The sequence below is a fragment of the Lasioglossum baleicum genome, chromosome 2 (assembly GCF_051020765.1).
Source record: "Lasioglossum baleicum chromosome 2, iyLasBale1, whole genome shotgun sequence".
Classification (NCBI taxonomy): Eukaryota; Metazoa; Arthropoda; class Insecta; order Hymenoptera; family Halictidae; genus Lasioglossum; species Lasioglossum baleicum.
Genome location: NC_134930.1, coordinates 14,456,285 through 14,483,307, shown reverse-complemented (window position 1 = coordinate 14,483,307; position 27,023 = coordinate 14,456,285). Strand labels below are relative to the sequence as shown.

The 27,023-nt window shown below is 39.9% G+C and overlaps 1 protein-coding gene across 2 annotated transcripts in view; it reads left to right on the top strand.

Moving 5' to 3' along the window:
- The window catches only part of LOC143215644 (zwei Ig domain protein zig-8), a 105,851-nt gene that overhangs the window by 4,045 nt on the left and 74,783 nt on the right, over nucleotides 1-27,023 (top strand). For both annotated transcript variants that reach the window (XR_013010407.1, XM_076437945.1), the window contains exon 2: nucleotides 2,711-2,892. Coding sequence is in view for 1 of the 2 variants with exons in the window: in XM_076437945.1 (XP_076294060.1) it covers nucleotides 2,769-2,892 (124 nt within the window). In the remaining variant the exon portion in view is untranslated. The remainder of the gene's footprint in view (nucleotides 1-2,710; nucleotides 2,893-27,023) is intronic.

Sequence of the window (27,023 nt, the reverse complement as noted above, 5' to 3'; positions counted from 1 at the left end):
TCGGTTTTTATTTTTTTTTTCACCACGGCACACCCAACCATAAAATCTGAAAAAATTCATGAACAATTATAACAATATATGGGTACTGTAAAAATATAAATGTGGTCACTCTAGAACTTCCATGTGAAATCTGCATTTTTTCTAATGATTTAATTACTGTGTAAAATTTGCACTTTTAATAGGCAGTGAAAACATAATTGTATTACTTATAATAATTCACCGGAATTAATCATATTAAACGCAGTAAGTAAATATAATTATGGTTCATAAACTGTACGGAATATGTTTCAGTAGTCACTTGAAAGACGACTAAAAATTTCAGTGGATTTGATAGAAGCCCGCGCTCGAGTCGGCATATTTACGGCAAACAAATAAACCCGGCGAGCAACTAATTACAATTACCATAAGGAGACGCTGGTGGGAGTGTGGCGCGTCGTTTTGCACGGTCGTGCAAGCGAAATATTGTCGAAAGCCAGCCTCGGAGCAGTTATTTTAGAATTTGCCGGGGCGTGATCCTTCGGGCGAGTTTGCACAACCGTTCAGCCATTAAACTCGTTGGAAATTAATTGAAAATAAACGAGTATAAATCGAAACTAATAACGAACGTTTGCATAAGATGCATCGCGTCGATTACATCAATATGTTGAATAATAATATTTGTAAAACAATTTGCGAGGACGGGGATTTGCGGCACAATGCGACAACCAGTGAGAGGAGAGAGAGAGAGAGAGGAGAGGAGCGCCGATTGCACGGCGCGTTTATAATTTCGATTATCTGTCGGCGAATGGGGAATTTATTAACGATCGGCCATCGCTTGCCAGGCAACAATCAGCCTGTTGTCCGTATGCATCGTGGATTTCGCTGAAGCTCGCCGACCAAACAAATTGAAATCAAACGATGCGTATAGCTTTGTCAAAAAGTCGCGATTTTATACGTTCGCGAAAGCTGTTTAGCTTCATCTACACGCTGATCCGTAAAATAACGCTTATCGGGAATAATTAGACTGCGGATTTTATCCGCTCGCGATCAAAATGACTGGATCGAATGCATGACAGTGAAAATATTTAACCGATTAGCTGTTGCAGCTCGATTTTTAAACCGGCTTTTCAAACAACTTTTAAGTGTATTATTGATCACACCAGACTACTGCTTTGATGCATTTATCATAAAATTGGATGGCTGCTGTTTGAAATACTGAAGAGATTCAAAGAATTTATAAGAAAATCCGCTTATGTTGTATTCAATTTTTCAAGATGATTAAAAGAAGAGAGAAATTCTATCGTTTATACTAATTGCTAGACTGAGGTTCTTTATGTAAAATAAATATTGTTCGCATGAATTGCAAGCTATCATATAGAACTTTCTTTTCTTTTTTAACAATCTTAATTAGCTGAAGACACTGTATTGACAGTATTAAATTCTTAAAATCAGCCTCTTTATAAAGTTTTGGACAGTGCAAATAATTTCTTCTCCAAGAAATCAATTTTCGAGCCCGCCCTCAAGCTCTCCAGCAGTTCCGAGATTAGCCATTGATATGCACTATGCTTCCCTGCTGTTGTGCTGCATCTAACGAATGCACATGCATAGTCTATCACTATCAATATGCATAAGGTGTCGTCTCAAGTTAAAGAAGCTGGAAATCGTTCCGAGCTACTTCAACTTCGACTCGATCCAAGGCTACTCGTTACGAGATAAGGACTCTGCGGCCGATTAATTAAGCAATGGTATAATTAACATGATTACAGTGTAACATCGAAGATACTAGTTTATATTTAGCGTGATCGATAAGTGAATCTGAGAAAATTCATAGAATTTTTTCGACAAGGTTTAAGAAATAATTGCTGATAAACGTGGATTTACGTGTCGATGCTTGTTACGGGGTTATCTACGGTTCAGTGGTATCGATTATAGCTTGTTTTCACCATGAGCGATACACGTTCATCGTTGTTTATGCATCAATTAACACGTTGACAAATCTGTAACCATTCGCATTAAATTTACTCGATGCAATTCAGTAAATAAAACAGCGCTGTTTATATTACAGTACACACAGTCAACCCACTGAAATAAATGTAATACATAATTATTTCCTCCACAAGAAATATACAGGACGACAAACAAATATCCAAATACGCTTAGCTGAATAAAATTAAATTCTTGTTTCCAGAATGATTAACCGTTAGCAAAACAAAAAGAGGATACTAAACTCCCGAAACATTAAATGTAGCTGATACGTGTTGTTTCGTAGAAATAAAGCGATTGAATTTATTCAGATTCGGTGCAATTTTTAATACAATTTGTGAATTATAATTTGACTGCGGATTTTATGCATTTATGACAAAAATGACTTTGTTAGTGAATCTAAAAATTTATATATGTAGCTCTTGTTGATTCCGTATAAAGATTCGGGGTCTAATCAGAATATAAAAGAATTGAAAACGATCATTTGACTGGTTTTCAGCGTTAAGGAACTTTCAGGAACGTCTCGAGCGATTTAAGAATGCAAGACGTTCTTCGGGGAAGTCGTTACAAATGCAAAGCGACGCATTTAGATATTTCCGGTACACGAAGTGGCTTGCGAATGACGAAGTTAGCGCCATTGTGTAACACGAAACAGCACAGCGTGGAGATGGGAGATTACCCTTGACGGGCGTGTGCCTGTCGAGATCGATTCAGTGTGCGAAGCAGAACTTCTGTTTGTTGTCCGCAGAAAAGACGCATCGCTTTGCACTCGGGCTGGCACGACCTGCGAAACTGGTGAACGCGAAATGAACCGGAAACGATGGACCGTGAAGCCGCTGCGAATAGATTTACAGTGTGGTGCCAGAGGGGCCGGATGCTGCACGACGACCAGGATCATCTGTATCTTCTTCCTCGCGATACTGATGCACGGTATGTCCATTCACTATTCTATTAGCCGTAGAAACTAGACCGAAGTGTCGTTTTCATAGCGTACAGATGCTATTCTTCGATCTCTTGCTGTTCAAACATGGAAGAGGATAGAGAGTAAGCAAAACATCGACTCTGCGAGATAATTCAATGGTATCTCTTTTGTCTCTATAGGTTGGCAACTAAGTTCACGACCTCCACATTTTATCAAACAAAGTCATTTATACATATTTTTTAAGCACGAGAATATTATATCAAATTAATCGAAAAATTCGGAGCTCTCCAATACAATACAGTTCAAAAGGAATGGTCACTGAATGAGGTTATCATACAATAAAAGAATTACGGAACAAAAGGTCGCGAATTATATTTTTACGAAGCTTTCAGCGGCATATTCGTGACATTCTGCTGATTAAAATGATACCCGACACGACGAATTTGGGATCGTATTTAATCGTTTAATCCACGACAGCGTAGAACCTCGATTGTACGAACCTGCGGTACCTCAATTTAGTCTCCACCATTTTAAAAGCACTCCGCTAATCTGATAGAAAACTGTTTCCAACAGAAGTTAATCAGTTTTCAATGGACCACACATTGCGCACTGTTTGGTATTTAAAATAGTTTCTTTCCAATGAAAAGCCACCTCGACTCTTTCAAGTAGCATGTCTCAATTTCAAAAAATTTTAGTTTATGCATTGATTGAGCTTTAGAGGATTTACGTATTTATCAGAAAAAAAGTCATGGAAACACATTCGAAAGGCTCAGGAAACAATGCAATTTAACCAACGTCCTATGCCAAAGCATTCGTGATCAAAACTTTAAACAGCAATATCTCGAAACTTCCTGACAACCACAGACATATAGTTTTGAAGGCGGTTCCATGACGAATTCAGTAATGTATTATACTACGACCTTCGGATGGCCTTGAATTAAGAAATTGATATTAAATTGCGTATTAGATTGAAATATAAACATATCACCGACTTTCTCTTTGCCAACATTTCTCTCGAATCGGATTTCGCAATCGGTTCCCAAAATTTTCGTCTGCAAAATTTCGAAGCTGTCCGAACACGCAACCCTCTTCCGGGATAAGCGTCGATAGCATGATTCATAGGTTTCGGTTTGTAACACGGCTAGTAACTCGGTGTAACAAACGAGTGCACTAGGATCTGTCAGCAAGGCGACGAGAGAAATCGAGATCGTGCGGATAGGTGGGGAGTGGGATGGGGGAAACACTATTCGCAAAAATCAGCGAATCGTTTAATCCGCTGGTCGAGTACATATGCGCGCGCGGTTCAATTACTTTTTTGTCATCGATTCCTGGAGGCACAGAGGCTTGTTTATCGGGGCTGTTGGCGCGTGCGATTTATTCCAATGGTGAAAACCGGGCCCCCGTTAATTAGAATCCCTGTTCCGTGCGGTCAACTATCGACGCGCAACTATTGACAAGCTACTCTCATTACAGTAAGTCTCCATTATCGCGTTAATTCTTGCAAAAGTAATTGTCTGAATGTATCGATTCGTTAATTGGAATTCTCGACCGGCTGGCACACCATGGATTTCTCTGTCCATCTGACGGGAATATAGCTAATCGAGCTACCATCGCGCGTTAATGAATGGATTTCGTTAATGGACAAGGCCTGCCGACTTTCGGGGAAACCAATTTGTTCAGAGACTCGATTCTATGTACATATCGAGAATGTGTGCACTATTGTCAAAAAGTATCTGGACACAAAAGGTGTACAGTAATGTATATTGCTGCGATTTATAATGTTGTTAAATATTAACGCTAAACCTACCATGGTAAAATCACCGGTTTCATATAATACAATCACTGAAATTATAAAAATTTATTTATGGAAAGTAATGAAATCGATTTCGGAAAAATCATAGACAATCTCAATAAATTTAACGTTGCCATTTTTATACGGCAACATTCACCAGATACTTTTAATATTTGGCAGGTTTCGTGTTAACGACTACTTTTATTTTCGCGTAAAATAAAAATTGTTTACGTCATTTGCCAGCAATGGGAACCAAGTAAATAATCCGCGATCAAACACGGACGCGTTCTGATTGGTTCCCGCTTTTCGCTAGTAACTCCTCACAAAGCCGCGGAGAACATTTTCAACAAAGAAAAAAGTTTCTTCAAATGACTTCAGGAATCACTCCTATCACGGAAGTACAACATTTTTGGGACACCCTGTATATTTTTTACAACACATTCCTGTGAATGATCCATGTTAATCGATTGGCTCGGTCGATGAGGAGAATTTTTCTTAGTGTTGGTCCTCCATCGTTGCTGTAAAAAAACATTTTTATACCGTGAACCGTTCCGGCGCGCAACACGGAAAACTTTCGAGTGGAATGAACGCGTTTCGTTTTTTTTTTTTTTCAGCAGATCCGAGATAAAACAGAAAGCTGTGTCTCGATCTCATCGTCGGAATCGGGCCGAATCGAATATTCGCGGGGCATAAATATCCGCGGACGGACAAACCCACGTTTTTTTACGACGCGGAGAAAATACGCATAGATCAAGACGACAAATAACACCGAGCCCCACAATATCCAAGCCAGCCGATATATCAATGCGCAATTTACGATGTTGTTACGTCACCGGGACGGTGTGCGTCCTTTTTTCCGCGGACAGAACAAACAGGGAAAATCGGAAATTTATAACCGGATCAGCCTGCCGAGAGTCGATCGCGGATAATGCTCGAGCTTTACGCTTTCGGAAATAAGAAATAAGAAGCTTGCGAGACCATCGACCGCGGTTCACTTGTCGTTTGTTCTGTCATTGATTCCTGAACTCGGAAATTCCACGACATCGTCCTCTTTGTTAACACGCTCGCCTGCCAGCATTTGCTTCACTGCTTATTCATCTTGTTCAATGGTTTTATGCAGAGACCATAACTGTTATAACCGAAAAGAAAAGGAAACCATAGCATAACAAGTATTTCATCGACTAAAGTCGTATTGGTTACAAATAAGGATTATGAACTTCTCTCATCGATAACTGCTTTCAGCAATCGTAACAGTTTTTCTTTATCGACAACAGTTATCGAGGAGGATCCAATTTTTTGAACGCTAGTTAACTGTCATTTGTGACCAACAAGTATATAAATCGATATTTTTTAATCATCTTGTTCTTCGAATTTTTTCTTTATATTTCGTGTATGTACATTATCTTAAATTTCAATAATATAATCAGCTTTTTATTCATGATTTTTATCGTAGAAAATTTTAGAATAACTGTTATCTTTGGTCTCTGGTTTTATGAAATGCAACGTACCTCCATTACGAAATATAGAAACAAATCAACAGAAGAGTCAGATAGATTTTACACACTTGTTTAAAGTCATAATGCGAAGTATTCAGAGACTCCATGACTGAAACCAGTAAAACATTTTCGTAAATGCTGGCAGCGAACGTGTTCAGTTACGAAAACGTGAGACAAGTGTTAGGACAGGTGGATCAATTATTATGGTGATGATTTAATTGGTCCAGCTAATAATTTTGGGAGACAAAGAGACTGAAAAGTAAAATTGAGTCCTTTCTTCGCGAGTATTCCGCCGCGACAACGATCTGGACGGAGAGCAATCGCAGTCAGCACTTTGCGAGGTTAAGGTAATTGGCTGGGCTGAAAGAGAAACGCGGATATATAGAGGTTTTTTTCGTGGGAGGAAAAAGGTCCCTCTCGTCACGTCTCGTCTGGTCTCGTCTCGTCTCTGCTCGCCTAGTTTCGAGAACAGTAGCTCTTTGGAAGGTTCGCTGATGCTATTTCGTCTAATTAAATCGGAGCCCCTTTGAGGGTCTTAAGCATGGCGTTTCCAGTCCTATCTCGAGTCGTTTGCCGCTCCGTTATGCAGCCTGTGCCTTAACGTTTCTTTGAGTACAAGCGTTCAACGCGCCCGCCATTTTTCGTACCCTCGGCCGCCTCCATTCTCGACCAACGAGGAATGTGACGCGAGACCATTAAACTTCGCTCGCGTCCTCGCGAATGCTTAACTCATTATCTACCGACGATTAGCGCACCGATGAAAACTTCGCACGACCATACTTGCTCCTCATTTTTGTTCTATAGCACAGCCAAAAAAATCGTGGATCAAATTTCAAACAATCGCTGCAAAGAGAAGCTTCAATCTTAAAATTTGCAATAGATTCGTCCTGAAAAATTTCTTTTGATGTTTTTTTTACCTAAAAGATAGTAGCCCTGTGCACGATCTATGACTGAGAACGGACCCGAGGATCCGGCTTAGGTCACACAAGACTTTACTGCATTAAGGCGAATTGATTGAACTGTAGTGGCTAGTGTTAAAAACGTCCTGAGACAAGTAATCCGGGAGATCCGAAAGAGTAACGTTCCGTAGATCATCCTCAAGCGTTGCTCTCGAGGATCGATTCCTAAATGTACATTTGACCGGGCTCACGGATCGTCAATTCGAGCAGGAAGAGATTCGGAACGCTATCGGATGACTGGCGAAACGCAATCAACCGGAAATTTATAGATAACCTCGAGTGTTACAATCGAGCAACCGGAGAGAATCAGGACGAGAAGAGAGAGAGAGAGAGCGGAGAAACTACGGAGTCGCTCTCTTTCTCGTTTCGATGAAACGAACTATCGAGCAGAAAAATAAGCGCGGAGAAGCTTGGCGAGCTCGTCTTTCCATTATCGCGGGTAAAGCTGTCCCCTTTCGCGGCTGAAATCGTATCGAGTCGACAGACACACACACACATACACAGAGAGAGGAAAAGAAAGGGAGAGGGCGAGCTCTTTCATCGAGCTAAAGTCTCGGAAGTGCTCGAACCGTTTAGAGTTTACCGACGTCGCCGTTCTATTTCAATCGCGCGATCTAATTATTTCACAGGTGGAAAGGAGCGCGAGGGACCTTCTTGGATGATTGATCTCGCCTCGGCGAGTATTCTCTTCGCGACTCTACGGGGAAATGTCCCGCAAGTGGGTCATTTGCCTGCTGGGAGTCGCAACTAACCTGGTATATTCAATTACCGCGGGCCTCCAATTAATTAGTCGCCTTAAAGGATAATCTGTCTTCGTCCTCATCAAACGAGCGCGCACCCTTTTTTTTACAAAAATGCGAAAATCGTCTATTCCTCTTTTCGAAACATTACTCTGCCACATTTCTAAACCATCTCGCGTGAAATATAAATTGTCTGCGTCTCTACTACTGGAAACAGGAACCATGTTCCTCTGCCGGTGACCTACAATGGCCTTGAATGATTGTAGCAATTGATTTCCTAATGGAATGAGTGGTCCCGTTTAAAAAAAATGAATGTGACCTCGAGACCCCAAAAATTGACCCTGTACATATTCAAGAATCCGCAGTCTCGACGCGTCTCTCGCTCGCCCGCACAATATCGAGGTTTCAGCGGATCGATCGTCATATTTGCAAAAAATTAGTCGGCATTGCGATGGACAATGGCCGGCACGAATTACACGAGCGTAAAAAACCACCGGACGAAAATGGGCTCGCAAAGCTTTTAATTAATGCCTCGGTGAAATACGTTTACATGGTAAGGACAATGCCGAGATTATACTCTCATAAAGAAGGATTCGCAAAAGAAGTTCCGTCTAATTATTCAGGCTAATAAACGTTTAATTAAAGTACCCACCTTTTATGCTGTTCCCCTTGAAATATGTACTCGTTCTCGGGAAGAGTAGTGGTAGTAACGGTGTTCGTTGACGATGAAAAGCGGATGAAACGTCTTGCGAAAACTATTTGCCGGGCTTCGCCTAATGCCCGGCATCGCTCGTTAATCGATTCGACGCGAATAATCGCGTGAATCGCGGCCGATATTAAATAAGTTCGTCGATGGGAAACGCGATGAGAGCCCATCGTTATCGGTTATCAATATAACTATCTGCTAGTTGCTGCTGCTCTTCGATCTGGCAAATTTCAACGCAATGCCTCGCAATTTCGTTATTATTTCGGGGGGATATACTTCGTTAACTTTACTCGGGAAGTTCCTAATTGAGTATACAAGGGAGACACGCGAGATGGCTATAGTGGGCGACATTTATTGCGAGTAGACTGAATTATTGAGAGAGTAGAGTGAATTCGTATGTATTTATAATGTCTATACATTTGAAAAATAGTGAATTTTTAAGTTGAATAATAATTCATGGATATAATTGAAATTTGTCTCGTGTTGTAAATGTAAATATTTAAATGCTTTCCCGAGAGAGTTAATCAACTTTCGAGGACCTGAATTGCAGCAGTATGATTGTATTACTTCATGACAGAGTCGCTTGGGATTGTAGGAAAACTCGAAGTTGAATTGGAAAATCGATACATTGCATAATATTTCCCAAATGCATTCACGAAGAAAGTTGTAAAGTTTAGAGGGCGCAAATTAAAGCTGGAAGATCGTAGTTTACGTTAGAATCGTCTATATTTATAGGGAAACTCGAGATCATGTCGGAAAATCGGTAAATCCCAATCGGCAGCTCGATGAAACATGATTGGACTGTAAGGAGTTACTGCAAATGGATTTTAAAATGCTTTTCCGGGAAAATTTATGAACTTTAGAGGGCTCGTATGGAAGCTGGAGGACCACTCTATGCGATAGATGCTTTTCGGTTTGTAGAAAAATTCGAGATCATGTCGAAAAATCGGAGAATCCCAGTCGATAGCTCGGAGAAAAATGATTCGATTTCAAGCAGCTACCTGAAACCGATGTTAAAATATTATCTCGGGGGAATTTATAAACTTTTCAGGGTTTATGCGAAAGCTGGAAGATCACACTTTATGATGCATACATTTAGGTTCGTAGGAAAAATCGAGACCATGCTGAAAAATCGATAAATCCTGATCGGTGGCTCGGTAAAAAAAATGATTGAAATTCAAGGGGATAGTTCAAATCGATTTTCAAATATTTTCCCGGAAGAATTTCGGAACTTGTCAGGGGTTATAGGAAAGCCGAAAACTCGTGTTACCTGATCGGCTCATTTAGGAAACATCAATACGTTTCAGTCGATTGCTAGGAGAAACATGATTGACGTAAAGGGACTACCTCAAACCGATTTTAAAATTTTCCGAAGAAATTTATGAACTCCTGTGGGCTTATATGAAAGCTGTCGCGAAATTCTCGTATGAAAAAAGTCAAAATAACATAAAAAATTCGATAAATGCCAATCACAAACTTGAAAATAAATAATCCGATTTTTAGTAAGTGCAGATAAAATCAATGAAAGCAATAAATTAAATTAAACACCATCAGGTTCGTGTTAACGAGCTATTATCAAACTAGGAACGGTGACGAATAAAAATCGGCAACGATCTCGAGTTCGCTAAGCGGAAGCGATCCTTTGAAAAAATGCGTGATTTCCTCTGGAATCGGCTCATCGCGTTCGCTCTTCGGATCCATTCGTTGTAGCCTCGGTCTCTCGCAAAAAGCTCGAATTAATCTATCGTAACGGCGCTATCGACTGGGCAGCACGAGCCCGGAAATCCTCGGATCGATCCATCATCGACTGCTTCGGCCACGCGGGAAGAAATGAATCATTACTTTAACGGATTATCGGTTAGCATTCCGCAGCGCAAAAAGACGAATCTCTGCTTTTTCTCTCTCTCTCTCTCTCCCTCTCTATCGCGAATTTCTTTTCCTCTCTCGACGAATCCTTATCGGATCGGAAGTTCATTCCGAAGTAGCGCCTTCGCTGAGACACTTAGGAGCAAGTGGCCTAGGAGAAAGCGTGAAAAGAAACCAAAGTTCCGCGAAAGTCGCGGCAACTTTTTCTCGGAGCGATGCACGGTGTTTCGACTGATGGGTAAAAATCAAGGAAAATCAAAGATAACTTTCGCGAGATCTGACAAATCTACTACTGTGGCGTATTTTAAAATCTACTAATATGCACCACGTATTTTGTTCTTTTGGAATGGTGTAACACTCAATTCTATTAGTTAGAATTTTATATTTTACATCTGCAGCGCTGCTCTGTAATCTGCTTTGTAAGTGAATAGAAAAATGCTTCGAAGGTAGAAATTGTGTTCGTCGTAATCCACCCGATTATAAAATGGTAAAAAAATTTTTACGGGGATTAAGTTATGGTTTCCGTACTTATATATGGATGCCTGTTTAAATAGATACCTGAGTTTAATCACCTATCGGCTATTGTCCGAGCTTCAAATATTTTTCGACGGTCACGCGTCGATATTTCTCGTTGGAATTTGATCGCGAGCGTCACGTCGCGCCGCTTTTTCGACGTCGAGGATCACTCCGATCGCGTTAACCCTACGCGGTTTTGCCGATCAACCGACCGTATTGAATTTCCTGCGATCCTGCAGACCTTCCCTGTCAGGTGTCATAGTCTTTTTTCACCGAGATCGAAAACGATGCCCCGGAAACGACGACGCAACGCGTTTAAACGTTATTCGTCGAATCAAGTGTCGCGACGCGCGACGGTCCCAACTGCAAACTTGGCAAACCGATCGACACGGAAACTCTTACGTTTGCAATCGTTTTGACGCCAAAAAGGTTCTCAGCAATTTCACAAAATCAATAATTTCGGGAACATTTTACCGGTAAGAATTTTGTTGGGCCCTAATCGTGGAAGTTGCAGAAATGTTTCTTGCGTAGGACTAGCATTCTAAGCAGCTGAACTTCATATCCAGAAACGACAACTTTAAACTTTTTAAAATGTAATCCTGTAGATTTTGACGAGGAAATGCCGAAAATCCAAATTTTAATCTTAGGGACCCACTAGTTCAAAAGTTATGCGTTTTTAGAGGTCAGCGATTTTCGATGATGATAGACGACGCTCACTACATACCAACATTAAAAACGCATAACTTTTGAACCAGTGGATTTCTAAAATTGAAACTTGGATTTTCAGCATTTCCTCGTCAAAATCTACATCTAAAAAAGTTAAAAATTTCTAGGTTCTTCAGGTGAGCTTTCCTATAGTAACATGTACTTGAGTAAAGAAGTATCCTAAACCATTTTTATAACTTCACGAATTGCAGAACAGAAAGTTTTAAATCCGCCATTGTGACGTCGTTAAAATTGACAATGAATTAGTTTCTAGCACCCATTTTTCCGTAAAAATTTGACACGATTTTCGAACCCGTTCGATCAAAATCACAGAGCAAACGGTTCGAACGCGTAGCGGTTGAGCCGATCGATTGAGTTCGGAGTACATTACCGCCGGGGAAAAGAAATACTGACTCGGAACTTATGGTTCTTTGGTTCGACAACGTTGAACTTTCGCCGGGATTCTTCGTGCCGGTTCTTAACCGGGGAGGACAAATATTTGCGTCGGAAGTTGAATCCGCGGCCATAATAGGGGGTGGGTTACTTAAAACTGCTCGTTCCTGTGAAAAGCTTTCGCATCCGCGTTTCGCGCTACGCCGTGAAGAAATTCTCTCTCTTGTTCTCTCTGTACGAAGGAGAAAACCTTTTATTCCGTTGTTCCTTATTAAAATGGAACCTCGATTTCGCGGAACGAAATGGAAAAAGATGTCCTTTGTTCTCCCGAGTTCTCTTTCTGTTTCACACGAAATTTTTCCGCGGGAGTCGGTTAGGAAGGCAGCGAGAAGAAGCAACGATCGTGTCCAATCTGTTTTTTCCTGGCTGCGTTGTCAGGCGAACAGAGACGCTGCCCCGAAAAAACAAAACGAGGAACGATACGGACAGGGAACCAGATGCGGAGCGTAGCAACGCGTTGCAGAGCATTGCAGAGCATTGCAGAGCGTAGCAGAGACGCTGCATCGCGCAAGAATCGCTATGCTCCGGGTAAAGAAAGAATGCAAATATTTCCCCGTTTTCTTCGTACGCGCGAATGCTGGTAAATCCGCATAAACTGTCTGCGAGCTGAGTTAATATAGCGCCGCGTGTCTGTCTCGCCGACAAGGAAATATTCCTCGAGCGAAACATGTCACTCCTCGGGGAGGAAAGGTGCTTTTCTTCTATCGCCCGAGACGTATCCACGTCCAACGCGGAGTAGAACGCACACAATTTTTACCTGCTCTTCCCTGCCGCGGCTTCCTTGAGTCGAAACTACCCCGAATAAATATACCCTGCCGAGTGCAATAACGTTTACGTTTACCCGAGATTCTTCTCGGGCCGAATAAACAACGATACGTTAACCACGCCGACGATGGGATTCCTCCTGGCGGACAGTGTTTCGTCCAATCGAAAAGAATAAAAAATGCTTAAATGCTCATAACAATACGTAGTTTGTAATATTACCTATAATTCCAGCTAAATGTAGCAATTTTTCATTAAAATTGAAACTCGACGTTTACTGTTGAAATCAGTGCATTTTTTGCAATAATCCGGTGCATCAAATCCGTTCTAGTTATGGCAATCATTTTTGAACAAGTGAATGGTAGATGAGTCGAACACTGTGTGAATGAAGAAGTTGCACGAATTCGTCGGAACATGTTGATCCTAAGTGAAACCATTACCATAACTGCTGAAATAATACCGGAATTTGTTATTGTTGTAACTAGACTGTGGATCTTGTACTTATATCACAATGTAGTGGCTACGCTACGTGTAGTAGCTAGACTGTGGATTTTATGCATTTTTATAATAACAATATACTGTTATGTTCGAGAGAGTTTATAATATCCCTGTATGCAAGGAACTTTAGCATAGTTTCCAAAATTAAAGTAGAAAAAATGGTCAAAGTTGGAAAGCACCCTAGAAAGTTAGCGTGGTACAGGCGTCCTGCATTCCTAGGGCACTATCTCGAACATATTTAAATGTTTATAAAGTTACGCTGTAATATACTGCTCTATTTGGAAGATTATACAGAATTGTTTGAAAAAGTTGTTACAAAGTTGAAGAGCATTTCAAGAAGTTGATGTGGTACGGATGACCCACGCTCTTAAAGCGTTGTTTACACGTATTTATACATTTATAATGTTATAAAAAAAATATATCGTTGTACATGGGTTCTAAAGAATCGTCCTACACAAGGAACATTCACGTGGCTTTTACGGTTACAGCAGAAAATATTCCCGAAGATAAAAAGCACATTCCAGGAAGTTGATGTAGTGAAATTCGTCTCGTTCTTTTAGAGCGTTAATTTTTACCATGTTTGGATATTTACAATTTTATTTCAAAAATGCACTGTTTCATTTGATGCAGTCCACAGAATCATTTTGAACTTGTAAAAATTCTGAAACGCGAGAGATTCATTCTCGAACTTTAAATTATAACTTCGCCTTTTAAAATCAACTCGGAAATTCACTGACAATGAGAAAAATGTTAATTTCTAACATGTTCGGATATTTACATTTTTATTTAAAAATACACTGTTATATTTGATACAGTCTACAGAATCATTCAGAATTTGTGAAAATTCTGAAACACGAGATTCTCGAACTTTCTCCTTTTAAAATCAACTCAGGAAGCTGATAGCCGTAAAGAAAAACGAGTTTCATATTCAGCGCACGAAGCTCTTTAAAAATTGGTATGCATGGTGCTATTATTCTTCTTCTATGTGTATCTATTTGCCTTATCATCGCTCGTCGACAACGATCACATTACCGTCGTCACGCGACGCCAGAAATTTATTAAACAGAGTGCAGTGAATCGATCAGGTGATGTTTGTAATTCAACGTGACAGAGTTCTCAGGGCGCGAAAAAATTCGTAAAACAGGAATGTCAAAAGAGAGAAAGGGAAGAGGGATCCTGGAAAAAACAGCTTTCGTTTAATCGTGCGACGGATCTCCCTTTCGATTTTGGAAAACTGCTTATGACGGAATAGCGTCGCGCGCGTGTCTCCGAGATAGAGCGCCAGCGGTTGGAACACGTCGGAGGATGAGGGGAAATGAAATTTCCCCTCTGCGAGATGAAAGAAACGAGAAGGGCGTACGCGTCTCTGCGTTTTTCCGAGCGGGCCGCAAAGGAGCTATTCCTCTCGCTGGGAACGATGCAAAAATGTTGCTCCCTTATCTCGTATTCTCCTTACGAGGAAAGACGAGCATGCCTCGCAGAGTGGATGGCGGAATGGAATATCGTCGGCGATTCGCAGTAATTCGCCTGTGGCTCGACACACCCGCGAATTACGAATACATACGTCGCACGCTGCCTAATGGAATTTTCAAAAATCTCTGCGGAAACGCTTCGGGACCAGACGAACACTGCAACGTCGTGTTCGCAGTTCGAGTGAACATTTATTGAACGGGACCATTTGGGTGTACGGTAGGGTGGACCTTATTTTGGACCACCCTTCCCCCTCAATATTGTTCCATTTCATGAAAAAATGATATGTCCAAAGTTTTAGATCAATCGGACATCGGGAAGACGAGCAAATTTTATTTTAAGTAATAAATAAACGTGTGATTTTAATTGCAAATAATAACTAAACTTTTTATTTAAATAGAAGTAATTTAAATAATTCCAAAAGTGATCTATTTATTAATTCTTATTTGCAAATAAAAGATTATTTATTGTTTGGATTGAGGTGGAAATCAAATAAATAGTTTTTGGTTATTTGTCAATACAAATAATAATTGAAATTGTATTTATAAACAAGAATTAACTTTATTATTTTAAATAATTCTATTTAGACTTGCCGAAATAATAAATAATTATTTTTGCTTTTTATTTGAATATCAAAATAAAAAATAACTTGTTATTTAAATGATTATTTATTTAAATAAATTTATTTATTGCCCAACACTGGCTATACCTGATGAAATTCTTTTTGAGAGATTCAATTTTTCTTTAAACGGCGCTTACTGGAAGGGGACGGTGGTCGGTATAGTGGTGACGGTTTTGCCCTAATTGAGGCAAACATCTCCATCACTGATCCACAACCTCGTTTTAACAGTTCAATCATTGAATTTGTTCTACATAGCAACGAATTGCTCGTAAATACTTTGAAAGCATATATGAAAAAATATAAAATCGAACTTGTGGTTCAATGAAATTGGGACATGAATTTCATTTTGTCTGCACACGTCCAATAATTCAGTCTTTGTACATACTTGCAAATATTCCGAAGATTCCTATTAACTCTATTCTCGTCAGAAACGTCTAAAGCGACCGGCAAGGAAGAAATTACGCGAGTCCAGCGTCCGAACGGAATGTCCTGTGAGCGTCGTTGTAATGAAAAGCTACGTAAAAGCGCGGAGCTTTGGGAGACGAATACAAAGGTTCGAAAGTCGTTGGAAAACGATATACCCGTTTCGCCAAAGGCATGGAGATCGCAACAAATCGCGCGAATGAAACATATCCTGCGCGCGGAACCAGCCGCAAAGTGGGTCGATAAAACGGATTTCGATGCGCGGCACACGATTTTCGTTGTTCGGCTTTGTCTTTCAGCGGCGACGCGACGATCGCTGCTGTGAGGTAACGTGGCGTATTGGTCCGACGAATCCGCTTGATAGGACCGCTTGAGCATGCACCCCTTGAATCGCGTTTTACAGAGAAACGCCGCTAACCTCGGTTTTTCCGTTGCCCGCGACAATACGCGGCTATACACGCGCATAACTAGCCAACGGTGTGAAGGCTCTTTGTTGCGAACGCGATGCTCAAATTATACAGAGTGTTCCAAAGTTCTTCCTTGAAGGGGGTGATTCCTGAGGTCATTTGAAATAACTTTTTCTTTTACGAAAATGATCTACGCGGTTTCGTTAAGGAGTTATTAACAGAAATCATGGACCAATCAGCGCGACGACACATCTAGCTAAGCGTGCCGATTGGTCCTTGTTTTTCGTTGATAAGTCTTTAACTCTAAACCTACCACCACCGGTCAAAATGACCGGTTCCAGATTTATTATTGTGCAATTATGGAAATAATAAAAATGCTTTTATAAGAATTGATTGTATAAATATCTTTAGTAGAGCACGTATTATTATAGGAGCCGCACAAAGTCTAAATAAAATCAATCTTGTCATTTTTATAAGGGAACATGTGTGTACCAGTTACTTTTAAGGCTCCGTAGGTTTAATGTTAACAAAGCCGCGAAGAACATTTTCGCAAAGGAAAAGTTGCTTTAAATGGCCCCAAGAATAATCCCTTTAAAGGAAGTACAACATTTTCGGGAAATTCTGTATATGTTTTTTACAATAAATTTTTTTTAATAACATCGTGAAGTTAATCGATTAGCACGATCGCTGGAGAGAATTTTCTTCACCTGCAAAGTGTTGGCATATTTTTCGTATTGGGTGGTTCGACAAACATAATATTATGAACATTTAAATATACCTACCTCCAGAAATGATTAAAGAGAAGAAGACGCTTTTGTCGCAGCCTATAACAATATCGAATGTCAATTGCGCTTTAATTAGATACCGAATCATTCATCACTGTAAACACCGCGCTTTGCTTTCCCAGCACGCGCGGGAACAAATGATACAGACGAGCACAGCGCGCGATGCAACTGGATGCAACCGAATGCAACGCTTTGCAACAGTGCAGTTTGACCATGGCAAAAGCATAGCGAACCTGGAATCAGTTAGTTGCCCGGTTCCCGAAGCAAACTGTTCGTTCGGCTGTAAACACGTTTATCGAAAAGTCGCGTATCGTGTGTCGCGTGTCGCATAAGCATATCGCGTATCCTTGCGTCGAGATATCACAACATCCAGTTTTGCCACAGCTCTAACCGGAGAACTGGGGAACAGACCTCGGCTCTATCCTAACGGCGAACAGCACGGGATATAGGACGTAATGACACGATGATGGGACGCGTGTAACTGCGTTAGCTCGAAGCATTCGGTGCAAATGGCAGCAGAGCTTACGGGCCGGAGGCTGTTTAATTTCACCGTGTTCCGCCATGGAGCCCGGAAAATGGCGAATTCACGCTCCGCCGCCGCGAGCCCCGTTAATAATTCACGGTGTTTTCCTTTCATAACTTTGTGCTTTGTCGCCCCCGCCTAAGTTCCGAAATTGCGACGCGTTTTACGCTCCGCGCAGCTCGCCGAAAAATCGCTCCCTGCGAAACCGTTTACAATATCGATCTCGGTTGTTGAAACCGTTCAGACCACAGTTCAACGTTTATTTTCATAAATTCTCCCCCCACGGTGGAATATTTATTTTATTTTAGAGAATAATTTTACTGTGACGCGTTTGCCTCTCTAATTATTTGAAGAATTTATTGCATCCGCTGATTCCCAAAATTGATATTACTAGACTGCGAATTTTATGGAGGAATTATTTTCATAAATTTTCTACAATGTGACGTTTTATTCAGAGAATAATTTTACTCCTTACTCATAATTGTTCTCTCTAATTGTTTGAAGAATTTATTTCATGTACAAATTTAGACTGCAGCTCTTTATGCAAAATAAATTTCTAGATATTAGAGATATTATGAGATACTGAAACTACTAGAAGTAAACTCTAAGGATCTTTATACAAAATATCAAATACTCAAGATAATTATAAAAAGTCGAGTGAAAATACGTTTCTTCTTTCAACACATCCGCAATCAACGTCACACGCATGTGAGGACCACGGTCTCCTGATTCGCATGAAACAAGTTCAAATTTTCGATGACTACACCACCGACACGTTGAATCTGCGTCCTCGGTTGCTTATGAATAAACATTAAACGCAATTATAGAGCGGCATATTCGAAGTGCTATAGCTAGATCTCTCAGAACTGTTGCTCTCGCGGAACCTTTTGTTTGCTCGACCGTTCAGGACGAACGGCCGGATTTGCACGAAACTCGTCGAGCTTTCAAAGTATGCCGGAAACTGTACATAGGTTAGTTCTGAATCTCGCGACGCAAAATTCATTCTCCGTAACTGTTCCCGACGATACGGAACTTTGACTCTTTCTTTCAGCGCTTTTGCTCTCGCGTTCGTTTCTTTGGTTCGTGGAAGCTTCGGTCGACTTTCATCCACTACGTGCATTGCCTTTGTTGCGAGCCAAAATGTTTATTTAGCTTTCCCGCCTGTTCCTCGTATCTGTGTTTTTGTAATATATTTTTAATTGATACGAAATAATTCATCTTTTTGTATTTGAAAAAAATGTATTTTGTATTGAAAAATCGTCTGTACTAATTGCAAGGTATACAATTTCCAGACTACGGATTCACTCCTAGGATGCAGACCATTACTTTTTATACACCCTGTACACTGTAGTTTGGGGACGTGTTTTGTCGGTATGTCAGCCGGTCTGTGTCCGCAATAACATTTGCAAAGCAGCCGGCAATCATTGTTTCCGGCATGGCAACGTGTTTTTACGTTTTTACATTTTTAGCCGAATGCGTCCGGCAAGAGACCGTTACTTTCCACGTTCTGATCTCGCCGCGGCAGTTTCCCGTTTTCCCTCAACGTTTTCCCAACCGGTTCCCATCCAGCTTGTGTTATCCCCTGGCCCAGACTAGCATCAGCGAAAATTCCGCGGCTCGCGGCGAGTCACTCGTGCGAGGACAAAGTGTTTCGCGCACGAAATCACTTGGGCTATTCGAAAAAAGAACTGACTCTCCAGGATTTTTTAATTGCGACCGCACAACCATTCTCTCTCTACTTCTACTCTCTCTCTCTCTTTCTCCTCTCTTTGCTGATGACCCTCAGGGCTTCGTTTTCGTATTAGAAAAATCCTCGTCTAATTTATCATCCGTTCTCGCGCTAACCAGTTTTTGAAAACGCGAAATTCCTCGAGCGCTCTCGAAACTCTGCCCCGAATGAAGGCTGCGCTCAGCTTGCGCGAAATATGTATAATGTAATTTCAAGTTCCTTTTGGCAATTCTGAACGCGTAGCGGTTGATTCTCTTGTCTTTTATGAAGAGCTTTGTAAATATTTTCCGTGTTGTTTTTAATTAAAATGAGCATTGTATGGTTTCTTGTCTGTCGATTGAATACGTTATTTGAAACGCACAGAGTTTGATTGGTACGAATATTGCACGATTTTCAAATGGAAATTGTATAAATATCTATGAAACAAATCTAATGATTAAAATGAAGTCTGGCGTTTTAACAGGAAATTCAGTGAAAATATTTGCAACTGGTGGTTTGATTGAAATAAACATGTACCTACGACTTTTTAACTACACGTTGAATCAATACATTTAAATTAATACACCGTAATTTCTCATCGCTTTAATACATGTATTTTTTAATACATTGTTATACAATATAATTTATACATTGTATTGCTTCGACTGAAAAGAAAAAGATTTTGTACTGTGCGGAAACAATGGAGTGAAAAGCGCTGGATAAAACAGCTCCACGGCCGAACAATGCAGCAACAAACATGTTGTTCATATAACTGTTGGGAGCTGGACGAATCGGATAAGATCTTGGCAAGTATGTGATATACGCTGGTCGACGTTACTTACGCGGGACCATCGAATAGTATAGTTCCACCGAGAAGAATCGCAGCTTGTTATCCACCAAGTTGGAGCGGATAACGAACGAGTTTTTGCTGCCTCGATTGACGGCGTAACGCGGATCAATGAGATTACGCAGCCAAGATACTCTCTCGTACAATGGCAGACAGAAGTCGTGTTTACCTTGGAGAATGAAACTACACTGGAATAATGGTGTATTCTCGCATTATCCATTTAATGTATAATATCAAGACAAAAATAGATGGTACGTCGATTTTGAGATCAACAAGCACAATCAATGTTTTAATTTTTAATCTTTAATTTATTCTGATTAATAGACTGTGCATTTTATACAGTTATGATAACAATGAATCACGCCATTTTCGACTTCTTAGAATTATTAAAAGAAACGCATCACCATTTCATTTCGGTTTCTTACAATTTTTATTTTGCATACGACAGCGAGCTAATAAGTGTGTATTTAACTACTACAGCAAAGTCTTGATCTAAGAAAAACCCTCGGGTCCGTGCCGTTTCTTACATTCTGTGGTCGTACTATGTCTTTGTAACGTTCTTTGTATCTTGCAGTGGTCACAGACAATTTTTATTTCGTATAAAAGCCGGAGTCTAATGATTAAGCGGATCTTTATACATCTATGACACAAGTGAGTAAGTGTAATTCAAAACATTAAAAACATTAGACGAATTTAAAAATACTGTTATTTAATTTCAAACCGATTGAACATATTAAGAAAGAAAATAAATCCCTATTGCACTCCGGTTTGTTGCAATTCAAGTAGAACATTTTTATTTTGCATAAAGATCCGGTGTGTACTAATGATGATCTCTCGACTCGGGAAAGTGTGAATCGAAGTGAACGAATGACAGAATCGCTCCGATCGATTCCCGGACAGGGTGACATCGTGTCGTCCAACGAAACCGTGAAAAATGACTGCGCGGCGGCCGTTTCTGCAAACATTTGTTACCGGTTGACAAATGTTTCGCTTGTCCGGGCTCCGCTCGCGCGCAGACGTTATTAATTTCGCCTCTGGTCTCTGCTCGTGATGCCGGCACGGTGGCGCGACGTACAGTAATAATAAACAAATTCTGCTTGTAACCGACGGGAAATACAGAAACCAGACTATGCTGTGTTGTTCTATCGGCGTGGTGAACCTACTCTTGTCCACCGACGTTTTCTAGTTTCTGCCGAACGATGAAAATATGTTTACGCGACGGCGTAAACGCCGAAATGACGTTGTCGTCTCGCTTTGGCGAACGTAGTGCGTGTTTCCATGCTAATGGTTGTTTTATATGTTTCATATCAAAGTATACATTATATATATACAAGTTATGTCTGTGTATGTACCGTTCGTTTCGTTTATGGGAAATATCAAAGCGGTTATTATTAGACTACGGATTTCGATAATGATTTGGAAAATGAGTAAGTGCAATTTAATTCAGTTGGCACATTAAAAAAATTTTTATTACACTGTATACGCTTTATACACACAATTTATATTTTGCATAAAGATCTGCTGTCTAGTTATTGTTAGTGGACACAAAATCGGATACTACGGAGGGATTAAATGATTTTAACCCTTATCCGTCCCTCATTTCACGACTGAATCAGGCCTCGGTGACAAATTGACGCAGTGATCAAAATTCGATAAAATAAGAAGATAAACAATTATTTTTCAATGTTTTTTTTAAATTAAAATTGACGAGTTAACATTTATATCTTAGGGTTTTCGGTTATGTGTTTCGCACAATGTTGCAGACTTTACCTACAAACTACAGAACAATATAACTTATTTTGGGAAAATTGTCAAATTGACACGAGGGATGGATGAGGGTTAAAGATTGCGATATATTATTTTCAAATAATTCTTTATTTATTTCACTATTTTATTTGGAACAGAGAATTGTACCGAAACATAAGATCGAAACTTGAAACAAAAAATTCTTTTTAGGAAAAAGAATTGCACATATTCATTTTTGCATTTGCACAGATTCAATTAGGATTAAAATGTTACTAATTATTATCCAATTATTTTGCAACATAGGCTGAAAAGAATAATTCGATTCGGTAACAGAAAGATGAAACAGTGACGTCTCTTGTCGAGACACACGGGAGAGAAGAATCGCGCCACGTTTTAGGGGAACATCCGTGTCTTTAATATTCCTGCTGCACCGTCCTGCAGAACGCGTACAGGCGAGATTTTCAGGATATTTCTGAACTGCATATCGCGTGGACGTGGTGTGCCAGCGAACGAGGAAACGCGCGAAGGAACGGGACGCGTGAAAAAAGACGAAACGGTCGGTACACGCTTCAGAAATCTCCATAGTTCCGCGAGGGTGCAACGAGCCTGGGGAAACAAACATTTCTGGCTTGAAATTATACATACAGGGTGTATCACCTGACGTGTTCTCCTGAATTATTTTGTAGATTAGATGCGAATATTTAAACATTCATTGTTGCTGAATATTTTATACAAATTTTAATGGAACCATTTATTATGCCCCTTTGACTGTTATTAGAAGATAAATATGTAACTGGGTTCACTCGAATATCTAAAATTAATGATAAAAATACAAATTTTTAATTTGGTTTAATAAGAAAAAGGTTGAACTTCACCTGAGGAAACCAGAAATTTTTAACATTTTAAAATGTAATCCTGTGGAATTTTACGAGAAATTCCGGAAAATCCAAGTTTTAATGTTAGAAATTCACTGGTTCGAAAGTTATGCATGTCCAAATTTGGGCGATTTTAAGCATTTTTATCAAAAAATCAATGCATTTAAAAATTAAAAATATTCTTGTACAGCTGAAACATTAAACTTATTGTTTGTATAGAATTCTTTTTGGGTTATTTTGGTAAAAATTCAACTTTCTACGTGTTCAAGCTTTAGCTCCAGTTTCAGCTCCACCATTCGACGATTTTACGGCTTGGTTTTCTTTTCCCGGATAGCCGAATTGAACAGTTTTCGCTCTTTTCCTGTTTTCTCTGAACTGACTATTTGGCGAGCGCGGATCCGATCAATTTGTTCGTCGCGATAATCTCCAATGGGGAAAAAAATGATCGGAGCCTGGTTGAAAACGTTTGGCCGGATAATGCGATGGTTCATCTGCGTTCCAGGGGCAACGGGGCTTCGATTTGCATGGAAACGAACCGGTAAATACAGACGAACGTTTAGGAGCAATCGATGGCGCTATTAAAAGTAGACGATCTGCAATTTGTCCGGCATAATACCGAAGCATTGTGGTCTCGGCCCGCAAAAACGTAATCTATACGGTTCGATGGAATGTTCGAGCTGTTCCAATATTCCGTTTCTGAATGTATACAACCATAATTGCGGTAGCTTTAATGCAACTCCAACTAGTGCTTATTAAATAAAATTGTTACCGGTTGGAAAGACTATAAAATCCAGAAATACAATTCTTGCACCATTGAGAAATGCTCAAGCAAATTATAAATAACGTGGTAAAAGAAATATAATTCTCGAACTATCGAAGAATCTTTATGCAAAATAACAGCGAATATTATGCGAATAGAATATATTATTTCTTCCCTTAATAATTTGAATAGATAAAAAGTGATTAGACAGCTTCACACATTTTTAAAATTTTCCTACAGTTTTAAATTCCATCTACTACATTTTGCTACACAAGCATAGAATCCGCTCTCTAATTGTAAAATGTAATGTAACGAGCCATTGAATAATGTCCGAATAAATCCCGAAGTACAATTTCAGAATAATTTAAATTTCGTTCCGAAATGCAATTTTTATTACGTTGTCGACATCCAATTTTTCTGCAGAAATCCCATGGATTTAGTCCTGCGGCGCTGTTATGGCCGGTGGCTCGTCCTCGAATGACGGCTTCCGGTTTCAGCTGGAGCACCGGAAGCAACGGTGTTTTGTCCGAAGCGGTTCGCAATGGTCCGTTAACAGAAAAGTCCGCAGGTATTGCGGACTGAATAAATCATCGCTTCGGCGAGCCATTAAAAAGTTGAAAAAGTTCTTATTACCGGGAACGGTCTTCCGGAAAATTGCTGACAACCGCAGACGTGTCCCTGCGATAAGACTCCGGCGATACATAAGCTTCTTAAGAGCTTTGCCGTTTAATTAAGAAGAAGATATCGAAACCGCGAGCAACTTCCTTCGCCGGTGATCTCTCCGGGTGATCCTGGTCATCACTGGTGTCATCGAGAAGTTTCGGAAATCATAATCGCTAAACTGAGGATCTTTTTTTTCTATTGCAATCAATTTTAACGGGAAAGAGAGCCATTGACTTCTTCTATTACTAATTTTAATATCGGAATTCTTCAAATCCGAGAAGAGCCTCAGCAATAAATCGAAGATTTGGAAAAATCGCCAACAACGTGTTAATTGTCGACGAACACTGTGATCCTAAAAAAATGACAAAGGTTCGTGCATCGAAATGAACCGAAACTCTCGAAGCATGATTAGAAACTTTCCAACAAGAGATTCTTTTGGTTTCATCTTAACGGATGATCGGCAAAGTGTTTGCTCTGGTAGAACACGGCGGTGATCAAAGGAGAGATGCGATCGATCGAAAGGAGATTCTTCTCTGGGGTTCGGAGGTGTTTTAAGGGGTGCGCGTGTTCCCCGCAAAGCGAGTAGTCTATCCCGATATTTGTCAAGCCTGAGCCCGAGCCCAAGCCCGAACTAAGCCCGAGCCCGGGATCGGAATCGAGTTCCGGGGAGATATTTGCGGCGTTTGCAATTGCTCGTCAAAGAGAAATTGAAACGCCAACCGTAAACTACATTAGTCGGGTATGAGTCATCAACGGCTCTGTAATACCGCTTCCGCGTTGTTAAATAAACCTAATTCTAGGCGTCAAATATTGAAGATGATGGCTGCGCCCTCTACTAGGTAGCTGGCTGCACGGCACGCTGCGCAAATTCTTTGAGCTCGAAATCATCCCAAAGCAGATCACACTCTGTTGACTACCCTCACAATATATTTGAGTTACTTCAAAATTGAATATCAATGTTGTAACCTTTTCGATGGTTGCTGAAATTAGGAAGTAGAGTAATCAACATATTTCTATCTCTTATTTGAAGGATCAACGTTCTTGTTCAATGACAACATTGGCTTCTTCGTCCAAACATTTTTCTATTACAAAGAATAGTTATAAGTAGACTGCGGATTGCGGATTTCTTGGCGTTCATGACAAGATAAATAGGAGAAGCGTAAGCTAGCACCAGCGCCCGCTCTAGCGGTTACGTCGCCCCGGACAAAAAGACAAATTGCCCCGCCCCTTAAGAATATATATATATATTTTTTAAATAAAGGTACATATTAATTATTTTCAATAAAAATCAAATCATTTTATTTAAATTTTAATAAAAGCATATATTTACAAAGAAACATATAACATAACATTGATAATCAAGCAGTACAAAACAGTAGAAATTAATTAAGAAATATCAGTACCTACCCACAAATTAAAAACGTGTATTATAAAATAAAACAAGGTAACATCAACTATATGCTTAAATCACAAGAAACCTTTTCATTTTTGAATAATAGTGTAAATATTTTTAGCTTTTAGACAAACAATATAAATACGCTACGCACTACATATAAATTTTTAGCGAACGAAAAAATCGACATGTGAAATTTTCTATTAATTATGTAAAACATCAATATTTTTCTCACACTTACAGCCAAGATGGCGCCCCGGACAAATGTCAGGGTTGCCCGCCTCTAGAGCGGACCCTGCTAGCACATAACTAAAAGCATTAGAAGAATTTAAAATCGGGTTGAGGAAAATAAATTGTTACTTAGCTTCTGTAGATTGCAATCGATGTGTAATCATTTTATTTTGTTAGATGTTTGTTATTCCTATATTAAGAAAACAGTAAACCAATCATTGCAGTTATTCTCATAGTATTTCCATTTTTAAGATTGTTAAAATAATCTTATATATTTGTATGATTGCTCAAACAAACCTATTTTCTACTGGTTTATCAAAATAGACCATGTGTATGAATTACAATACTATTTCCATCCCATGACTATTCAAATACATCAATTTCCATTTTGCCGCAGTTTGTCACGACTGTTGCAAACATATTTTGCATAAATATTCTCAGACTCGCGATAATGAACTCCAAGAAAATTTGTCAGAGTATAAGTACATATAAAGCGGAAGCAAAATTCCATATTTTTGATCGCCGTCGGTTAGTTTCGTGCTGGCGTTCTCCGTTTGCGAAAATCCGGGACCATTTGCGCCAAGTTTGGCACGCGAAAATTACGTTACATTCCTCGACAGAGAAAGGGAGAGAGCCGCAAGGGTCGCGCTTCTCAAATAATTACGATTTCATTTCGCCCCAGCCACGCTCCAGGATTACGAAAGCCTGCTTAACATTTCCGATTCTACGGTTCTTTGGAACTTTCCGTAATTATTCTACGGTTCAGACGTTGTAGGAGTCCCGTGTCAAGTAATTCCCATTAATGTCGCGTTCCCTCGGAACGCTACTGCCGCCGCAAACAATCGTTCAAGATTGTTCTTTAGCCTGATTACGGGTTTCGTCACGAGTACACTAATTGTGGTGATGTTGAAATTTTGTATTGTTTTGCAAGTTCGTGCTTCGAAATTTTGTATTAAGTCATAGAGGCTTTCATATTCTATTCTCTTGTGTACTTTTTATATGGTGTTTAGGATTTATTTTGTCCAGGCTTGGAATTTTTATATAGTGTCTCACTTGAATAGAATCATCCTGTTGCACGAAGAAACTGGCCAGAAGAGTTTCATTTCAAGCTCATTGTTGTCAGATGATTTTAAATAATCGATCATGTCTAATCGATACCCTATATATTCGGTGGGATATTCTTACACAGCTCG